Here is a 10,185-nt window from a genome sequence, read left to right as displayed (position 1 = left end):
ATTTTACTGTTCACATTAATCCTGATAATAATTGGTGATCCCCCCCATTTTGACATAGATAAACTGATAATCCAGTGCTTCCTGGTACCCGTAACCCCTCAAGAAGGAGAACCTAAAATCCTTTGTTGAAACCCAAGGGCAAAAAACGTTGCCTGCTCTAGTAGTCTATGCAATTCACATGACATTCATAGGCCATGTATCAATGCTCAGCCACATATAGGCTATTCATAGACAGCAACCTTGTCCAGATACCAGCCAAACAAATGCTCAGTTAGACATGATGCATAGGCTGAGATATCAGAAAAACCAGTAAATCTCAAGATTGCTAGAAGATTTCAAGGAAGCTGCTGGAATGCAGACAAAAGATTTATCTAGAAATAGCAAGTGTACAGCTTAAAGAAATGGAACATAAGAACGTGAGCAGCAAACCTGAGTGTTCAGATTTCTGCTGCCAGAAAACTTTGCAAATAAATTAAGGGCTTTGAAAACATTAAAGCTCTAATACTACAAGCATTTCAGTGATTCAAGTAGTCCCAGCTCCCTGGAGTTTGGTAATTTTACATTTTGTTACCAAAACCTAATTAATCAAAACGCAATTCCTCTGGCATGTTGCAAAGAGCTCGCATAGTGTGAGAGGCCACATCCATTAGTTGCAAGTACTCATCTGCCCCATCAATCAGGCACTGCAGAAGTCCAGAACAAGATCTCATTAAAATATATATATATATATATATCACTTATATGCATACTAGAATGTCCCAAGTATTAATAGTTTTAGAGAAATATATAATGGCCTTCATACAACAGACCTCATATGTACATTATGAGCGCCATAGCTGCATAAACAGCTATTATCTAATGCAACCGCTATTGCAGGATTCAATGTTACTTTTGATTTAATATCTCTAAACTGCATCTATCATAATCATTACTTAAAAATAAATATTATCATTTATTTCAATATGAAGCATCAGATTGTTGCTATTTCACTATTACTCAGATATGCGATTACAATGACTAATAATGATCATCATAAAACAAAAGTATAATAATTTAAAGGAAACATATAAAGGTTCACGATGGTTTTGAGCCACATTTCCCATATAGCCATAACAGTGTTGTGAGAATCATGTTTACAAGGGTAGCTAATTGGTGTAGACATCAGACCCTAGTTTCTTGAGGTTAGATGTCTAACACAAGGACAGCAGAGGAGCTACATGTTGCGTACAAGAGGGCTAAGATAACATGGGACAAATAATGCCAGGATCTGCACTAACCTTATCTGCTTCACCCAGTTTCTTGCAAATTCTTGCCTTTTGTTCATCTGATATATCATCTGCATTAACAATCAACTCTAACAACTGAAATTGAAATTGAATCAGTAGCAGCTATAGATTAATAATAAAAAGGAGATATCAAAGTGAATTAGATGGCGTAATAAAATGGTTACCTGACAAAGCATCTGTGAAACTGGATATCCCTCTGCAATTATATTACTAACTTCTTTGTCTGCCACATCAAAATCACCAGATTTGCAAGCCATAAACAGTGACTGAACAACATCCTGAGGGATTACCTGACAAATTATGTAAAAAAAAAATGTCAGCAGAACTGAAATAAAATATAAAGGACAAAACATGGATGTATCAAATTGAATGATCTTTGCTTCATTGATGTATAAGCATTAATTCATCATGGTTTTAGTATTTCAGCAGTACAGAAGAATTGAAAGTCAGATAAGAGAAAGAATAGTCAACATGAATTTTGTTGCTTGGTAATGACACATGGATAAATGGACTTTTGCTTTTCGCTTTTCCCTACAACACATATACTAAACAATTTCGAAGAAAAATAAAGTTTAAGGACCTGATGAGCATGGCAAAATATATGACTTTACAAGCCACTGCTTTGTAAAGTTAGAAACAAACAAATCAATATTGCTTTCTTCTCCTTTTTTTTTTGATTAATCAGTTAGCACCATTAAAAAAGGGGGATCTTTTAGACATTGTGAATCACGGAAATAATTTTCTTTATTTAGTTCCTAAGCAAGTGACATGTCCCAGCATTAAATTCTGCAGGAGCAAACATTATGAAAACAAAAGATCCTTTATCAATTAATTTAGCTTTACAAAGAAATTTAATCCCTAGTCCTTATGCAGTTGGTGTGTTCCATATTGAAGACAATATCTTCAGCCTGTCATTTGATAGATCTTCATTTATAGAAAGAGCAACTCACACAACATTGAATAGTTTTTGAGTTCATATGATTAACAGACTTTAATAGCATGCCATTCCTCAAATGATTGATCATTAGGCCACAGGCAGCATACCAATGACATCAGATAGGCTTTATCAAGATGCACTCTACTAGTGTTGGAAAATGCTAAGCAATTTGCTATCCAAGTGAAAAATGACCCTTCCATGAATCAGTGTTGAATACCTCGCCAAGGCAACTGCAGGCAAGAAAGAGGGCTAGTTGGTGGTGGTGGTGGATGGAAACACCGATCTTATCTCTACATGATCTATCTTAGCCAAGCAACCCCGCCTTCCCCCCCAAACCAAACCCCACCCACACCTCCTTCGCCTCGCTGGCCCAAAAAAGAAAAAGAGAGGTTCTTCTAGACCAGGAACCATTCTCTAAGAAGAGGCAGAGAAGACAAGGTCTGACATAGGGTAGACAGAAGGCTAAAGCATAGCACATCATTAATCTAAATTAAAACTTTGTAAGCAAGATGTGACAGACTTTAAAGTGCAAGAATGACTTAGGTATACTCAATGACTCGAAGATGTGCCTAGAATTTAAGATCATATCAACCAGGAAAATCAACAAAAAGATGGCAACAAAAAAATTCATGTTTTCAGATAATTTTTAGAAAACTAATTAATCATATTGACAACTAGAAATGCAAGGTTTTTGTTTCCTTCATGGTGGTTTTAGCAATTCAGAATTCTTATAATTCACATGCTTTACCCTAAGGAATGCGCTGATATTTTCATAGGATATTCACAAATCAGAAGGGGATAAAGAAGTTTTCTAAATAATGAGTCAACATTCATTTGATAATAACTTGGCCGATTTATGTAAAGCATAAATTAATAAGGGTCATCCCCAAATGGCCATGAATGGAGTGTTTGTGTCAAGAGTAAATGAGCCCAAAATTTTCATAATTTTCGAACACAATGATGGACACTGCAAGAAGCAATCCAAAAGGAATACACAATAAAATTTGCAAGAGAATAAGTGAAAATTCAATACCCCAGAAACACTAATTAGGTCTCCAGAAGAAATAGTTGATCCAAATAAGCGAGCTGCACTCTGAAAGATTTCAAAGACACAAAAATGGATAAGCAGTTATTCATTTTGAGAATCTGAGACATTTGTGATCTCTAAATAAAATAGAGGCAAAATTAATCACCTTGAGACGAATCTAAACAAAGATAAATGTAAAATGTAAGTTAAAGAAGAGAAATGCAATACCTGCAAATATGTAATTGCACGGCGAAGATCACCTTGAGAGATGGAGCTCAGAGTAGAAAGAGCCTAGATTGATGCATAAACAACACGGAATGTGTCAAAGCTAACAATGAATGCAGTGAAAAGCTTAATGGTAACAACTATTGTACCTCAGAATCCAGAGTAAGGCCTTCCTCTTTGCAAATGTGCAAAATACGATTACTCATGATCTCTTCAGAAAGAGGCTTGAACCTAAACTTTGCACATCTGGAAGCAAGTGGCTCTATAATCCTATAAAATAGAAATTAAATAAATTATTCACTAATTACAAGCATACAATGCATATGTTACGTCAGTGGTAGAGAAGAAATCACCTGCTGATATAGTTACATATAAAGAAGAATCTTGTAACTTTGGAGTAAGTTTCCATAGTACGCCTCAAAGCATTCTGTCAGGCAGATTTATGCAACCAGTACCCCATTAAGAGCAGCAATGGCATCACAAGAAACTAAACTAAAGAAGTAAAGGCAATTGGATGCAATAATATACTTGTGCATCTTCAGTCATTGAATCAGCCTCATCTAGAATAATGATCTTGTAAGGTGGGCATGGATAACCACTACAACAAATAAGAAAATAATTTAGAAGAAATTAAAGAAACAATTATAAGTCGAGGCAAACAGATATATCTTTATTTTAAATTAATATGAAGTTTACCCTTGTCGAGATCCAGAACCCACAGCAACAGCAGCAAAATCTTTGATTTTTGTCCGCACAACATTAATTCCACGATCATCACTTGCATTGAGTTCTAGAACCCTTGATTTGTACATTTCTGGTCTGTTCAAACCATTTATTAAAGAAAAAAGACTTCTAATTAAGCCCTGCAACTTACAAGCTTATCAAAGAAGAAGAAGAAGAAGAGGAGGAGGAGAAGGAAGAGGAAATTCTTAAGACATATGTTGCAGATTCACAATGTAAGTGCTGGAAACTAGGCATGAGGCATTTACCAAGTTACCAACCGCATCTATTGGGTTCCAGGATCTTAACAAGTCCCAAATGCTGTACCAGAGTCAATACCCTCAAGTATTGAACCAGCTAAGGCAAAACTTGATGAGTTGCTTATTAAGTGGCATTTCTTTTAGCAGCAGTTAAGCACAGCCATTGGGACTAATGAGTTGTAGAGCCACACTGATGCTTTGCCTCCCTATAATTCAACAACAACACTAGTATGGCACAGGTCACTTTGGTTGTGTAGATAATTTATAAGCAGCCACAAGTAAGTATAGGTGAAGTTTGAAGAACTTGAGCAAGTACTTTCCTCTCTGCATAACTTTGCTCATAGAAAGGATTTTTAATATGAAGTTGGCTGTGACATGTATAACGTTAAAAGGAGTTTTCCAAACAAACTCCACAATGGGGCAAACTTCAGGAAGAACAGAAACTCTTAAGAAATCGATGAACACCATGAACTCTATGAACTAAGCCAGACATATCTTAAAATGGTGGATCCAAACTGGAGATACAAAACAGATGGAAAAGGCAAGATTCACCGCAGCTTCAAAGTAAAGCTTTTATATGTAAGACTCGAAAAGAACAAACCTATAACAAACAAAAGAAAGGTCATAGAAGAAACATGATCAACAACAAAATTCTGGCTATATGTGTTTGGCTTTAAATAAATCAAGGTGTAATTAAGAAAGTTTGAAAATGTTCTATGCTCAGTTCTCAGGCTATATTATCTATCAACGGGTTAAAGTTCTTAGTCCAATCAACTTTGAGAAAGAAAAAGGCTTACCATGAAAACTAAAAAACTAGCTAGTTTGAAGTTATTAATGAGTTAAGACAAATACATGACTACCTTCATCTACACAAACTATAAGCCATAGATCCAACATTAAACATGCACTCGCTGAATGATATGCTATAATACATATTAAAGAAGTGCTGTGAGCCCCCCCTGTAAATTTTTGATGTCTTTTATCCTGAAAGATTGTTAGTCACTCGATAGGATGTCCTCTTGCTAACAAGTACTGATCCAAAACTTAACCCATGAATGAAAGGTAAGAAAAATATTCAGCTAGAGGTAAAGCTTTCACCAACATAAATGAATCAAAAGTCATCGTCTTCCTCATTAGGTACAGAGCCAACCCAAACTTTGAAGAAATCCATAATAGCGAGTAGACTTGGGATTCCCAAAATCCAAAGCAAAACCACGCTAATAAAAGGAGCATATTCTAAAAAATTAAGAGAAATAATAAAAAATTCCAGCTCCCTGACTAGGGCATCAACGATTTCTAAGCCTAAATGGACGCGATTCATTAATGGGATTTGTGGAGCGCTTGAGAAGTAATGCTTACCCGTAGAGTTGGTGGGCGATTGCGAGAGCGGTGGTGGTCTTCCCCGTTCCCGGAGGGCCGTAGAAGAGCATATGAGGGCACTGCACCGAGAGAGAGAGAGAGAGTTGGAAAACATCGAATCGATGTTATTCCGGATAAATGGAACGAAAGGGAATAGGGCGGATAAGGGGTTATCTCTCACGTTGGCGGTCTCGAGGGTGTTGGTGAGGACACGCACGACCTCGTCCTGGTGAGCCACGTCCTTCACTTGCTTCGGCCGGCTGCAACATCGCCAAGGAAAGAGAAAGGAATGGGTAAAGAGGAGACATGAAGAGAGTAAGCAGAGAAAGAGATGGAAGAGTGAGTACTATTTCTCCACCCATGGCTGAGAGCTTGGTACTATAGGCGCCATTCCGGAACGCCCTTCGCCTTTCCTCTTTGCTTAGCTTTTCTTCCGGAAAATTTTAGCGGGACGATGGGTGGGTAATCGGCCGTAGGGCCTGCGATATTACGCTAGTACTACCGGAGAGCACGGACACCATATGTGGAATGATCAGGCAATGATGCTCATGGACGGCCGTGATCTCTTAGAAGACAGGAGTGGCCTGGTGGGGAACGGGGTTGGGCAGAGCCGCTGGTGCTTGCGTGTAGGTGCCCGTACCCAGCTCCAAGGAAAATTCTTTGGTCAATTCGGACGCAGATATCCTGCAGTATTCAAATAGTTTCATAAGATACCATACATGGTTGGATATCATCTATTTCAAGGTAGACGGTCATTCTTGCTCACACAGACACGTTAAAAAAATTAAAAAAAATAAATATATATATATATTTTTTGAAAATATTTAATTAATTTGAATCATGGACGGTATTTAACCCTACACAGCACTTTTAAATATTTTTTAAATATTATTAAAAATTCTATTTTAATTTTTTTATGCATCACAGGAGATGTAAAAAATTCGATGTAGAGCGCATCATCTTTTCAAATACGATCAATTTTTTTATTTTTTTTAAATTAATAAATTTTATAATATTATATATTTAATTATATTTTTTTAATTTATTTTAAATACGATAATTTATCAAGCCGGTAAAGCTTTTAATTGTTGGACCATAAAATCTGATCGCATCTTTGCCGAGGATTGAGAATATGAACTCTAAGTGGGAACTGGATTGAAAGGTTATACCAGGGGCGGATCCAATAAACTTGCATCGGGGCCCAAGCCCGAAGCTCATAATTCCATTAAATTTTTTACTGGCCCCCTGCCCCCAGTGGTGAAACCCTCCTCCGCAACTCTGCGACTCCTCCGACACCCAGCTCCGTGACTCCGCCGGCCCCAGCGCCACGTTCAGACCTTCTTCTCGGCGACTCCGCCCGACGCCCACTGCTCGGCGACTCCCTCGCCGTTGGCCCCAGTCCTAATTAAGTCCGAAATCCTCCTTCTCCGTGACTCCACCGGCAGCCCGGTGCCTACTGGCCACTGCTCCACGACTCCTCCGGCGCCCGCTGCTCCGTGAGTCCGCCGTCCCCAGCTCTGTGTTCCTTGATTTTGTGACTCCGCCGGCCCCAACCATCCTTCAGACCTTCTTCTCCGTGACTCCATCCGTCACCGGGCGCCACTGCTCCCCGACTCCGTCCGGCGCCCATTACTCCGCGACTCTCTCCACCCACTGCTCCTCTTCCTCCCTGCCGACGGCGACGACTGAAGAGTCAACGTGAATGAATTATATATAATGTGCCCCAGCGATAAAATTTTTTGGATTCACCGCTGGGTGATACCAACATAGAATGAGACAAGAAAGGAGAATATGATTGGATGGTGGAGATCACAGGCCGGCAGGATTAATGACGGTAATGAAGAGCACAGCCACAAAAAAAAATAAAAAAAAAGAATGAAGAAATCAGACCAAACAAGTCGATATGGATCGACTGACAGAGGTGGCAACCTAATTATTCTCCTCTCCCTCTTTGTATCTCTCTTCTTTGTTTTTTTTTTTTTTTTTTTTGAAGATAAGATGTATAGATCATATTTATATATTGTACGGTGCATCCAACAAAATAAAAAAATAAAATACCATGAAAAGCAACCAAAATATCCGATAAATCAATTCATCATACTTCTTCAAAATGTTCCACGATATAAGAGGCAACCCAGTCCACGGACCTACTTGTCTCCTGTCATACATGTTTAGTATCCAAGTAGACACACTCCCTCAGAATCCTCTTAATGTTGTATAGTAGGATTGCACATCAACCGTTTCCATTTGTCTCGAATCCATTTGACCATGATAACTGAATCATCCTTGATGGCTATGAGGCTAACACTCCAAACCAACCTTGCATCATTGGTAATATCTACCCAAGCCATCCTCGATTCTGCTCCAGAAATCAAAATATCGAAGATTTAACTTCCACCGGTGGCTATAAACCTAGAATTCGAGTCTTAGATCACAAATCTTGCTCCGCAATCTATTGTCACCATTAGTCATATTGCCATTAAAATTTATCATGAGGAAACTCAAGAAGGCTCGCGGGCAATGAAAACTAACTAGATTACAAGAGCAAAAGAGGAGTTTTGATATAGCAAGCCATTGCAGTGTTTTTAATAGAAGATGGATGCGAATGATCTTGGCAGTTCAAATTGGAGCCCTATCCAGAATAAACCTTACTAGATGACTAAAATTCCTGGCCAACCGGATCTCTCTCTCTCTTCAACAATGTATTAAAGCTCTTTTTGTTGGTATATTTCATGAAATGGAAACAAGAGGAAAATGTAATAGTGGAGATGTTTCTTTGGTAAGGAAAGGTGGAGATGTTTGGAAGCGGAGTCCCTTGCATTTGGAGCTGGAAACGAGAGATAGAGGCAATTACTATCATCTACGATAATATTTTTTACTTTCTTTTCTTTTTTAGTAGAGATTGAAGATTGATACATAATATATATATATATATATATATATATATATATATATATATATATATATATATATATATATATATATATATAATTGGAGGCCTCTCAATAGAGAAGCCTCCGTTTGACATGTGGGCATTTAGATGCAAGAGGAGGGAGCCGTGTGGATCGCCCAAGCTTCCTTATTTGATCATGCGTGAGTTTTTCTATTTGACCGCTTTTTCAAGTCTTCCATTTGATTGTGACTTTTGAGGACGCAGAACCAAGAGGGAGAAGGAGAGCAAGGCTTGGAGGAGTGCATCCACATGCCAACGGCTGGAGCAGAGATGGGGTGGGCAGAGAGGGCCAGCGGATTATGACTCTTGAGGATGGAGAACCAGGAGGGGGAAGGGGAGCAAGGCTTGGAGGAGTGCATCCGCATGCTGACAGCGGCCAGAGCGGAGGTGGGATGGGCAGAAAGGGCAATGGGGGGTATCGAGAACTATGGCCGAAGTAAACGTGGGAGCCACAAAAAGGCCCTCCGGTTGATGCGGGAGTTTCCCTCTTCATCCGCTTTCGAGGATGAAAAATGATTTCCGGACGGATTTGGTGCGGAGATAAGAGAGAAATGGAGAAAGAGCTTGCAAAGGCTACGATCGTGGCATGGCCAATGGTGCTTCTGGTGGGGACACATGGCGTTACGGGTGGGATGGCAAGGTGGGAAAAGGTTTTACTTTTAATTTTTTTTCTATCTTCTCTTTGCTTTCGTTGATTTTTTTCTCTATTTTTCTTCAATTTTTCCTATGTTTTTCCATCCTCGAGAGCCTTGATCGGGTGAGAGACCTTGAGATCGAGCAACTCAATGCGGCACCCAGGATGGAGGAGGTCGACGGTCCAAAGGTCGAGGAGCTCGAACGTCCATAAAAGAAGAGAAGAAGAAGAGGGAAGGAAGAAAAAAAAAAGAAAAAGAAGATAAAAAAGAGAAAAAAATATTTTTTTTAAAAAAAAAAGATAACAGTAAAGATCTTTTAATATCGTAAACTTTATTGTCGATGCTTCTTGATTTTTTTTTTATTTGAACTTACCTAGACTTGATAGTTAAATAAAAAATCTAAGAGCAATAATTGAGATTTAAAAGATAGTTATCTAATATATGATTAATTATAAATTATTTTTTTAGATAATATTAATTAATTATAAAATTTTAATTATCTTTTATATTCAAAGAATAGATATTGATCATCTGACATTCCGTAGATTAGATACATCAATCTTAGAGAGAGGATCAAAGCAATAAAAGAAGAGATGGAAAAAAAAAAAATAAAGTTTAGATTTCTAAATTTTTTTAATTTTTTTTTATAGTTTAGATTTTCAAAATTTTAATATTAATTTTTTTAATTTTTAAAATTTAAATTTTTCATAAGTTATTAATTGGAGGTACACTCATCAAGATTCTAATCGGTATCTCACAAAACTATATTTATCATTATATTGC

The 10,185-nt window shown here is 37.9% G+C and overlaps 1 protein-coding gene across 1 annotated transcript; it reads right to left on the bottom strand.

Annotated features, from left to right (window-relative positions):
* Positions 1-333: 333 nt before the first annotated feature.
* Positions 334-6,319, bottom strand: LOC140851747 (replication factor C subunit 2). The gene is made up of 12 exons (XM_073243852.1): positions 6,162-6,319; positions 5,996-6,074; positions 5,815-5,894; positions 4,172-4,294; positions 4,004-4,073; positions 3,829-3,902; positions 3,625-3,745; positions 3,479-3,541; positions 3,257-3,316; positions 1,451-1,576; positions 1,278-1,361; positions 334-683 (listed from the first exon to the last, which is right to left on the bottom strand). The coding sequence occupies exons 1-12, from the start codon at positions 6,203-6,205 to the stop codon at positions 582-584; spliced, it is 1,026 nt and encodes a 341-aa protein (XP_073099953.1). The 5' UTR covers positions 6,206-6,319; the 3' UTR covers positions 334-581.
* Between the last annotated feature and the right edge of the window lie 3,866 nt (positions 6,320-10,185).

This window comes from Elaeis guineensis, chromosome 9 (genome assembly GCF_000442705.2).
Source record: "Elaeis guineensis isolate ETL-2024a chromosome 9, EG11, whole genome shotgun sequence".
Classification (NCBI taxonomy): domain Eukaryota; kingdom Viridiplantae; phylum Streptophyta; class Magnoliopsida; order Arecales; family Arecaceae; genus Elaeis; species Elaeis guineensis.
The sequence above is the reverse complement of the archived record's forward strand: the minus strand, read 5'-3'. Positions and strand labels throughout refer to the sequence as shown.

What these genes read in the sequence shown, in the direction of transcription:
- LOC140851747 (XM_073243852.1), bottom strand. Translation starts at nt 6,205, where the DNA reads ATGGCGCCTATAGTACCAAGCTCTCAGCCATGGGTGGAGAAATA. An exon ending in CAATGACTGAAGATGCACAA is followed by an intron (nt 3,903 to 4,003) that starts GTATATTATTGC and finishes TCTGCCTGACAG; the next exon opens with AATGCTTTGAGGCGTACTAT. An exon ending in GCCTTACTCTGGATTCTGAG is followed by an intron (nt 3,542 to 3,624) that starts GTACAATAGTTG and finishes GCATCAATCTAG; the next exon opens with GCTCTTTCTACTCTGAGCTC.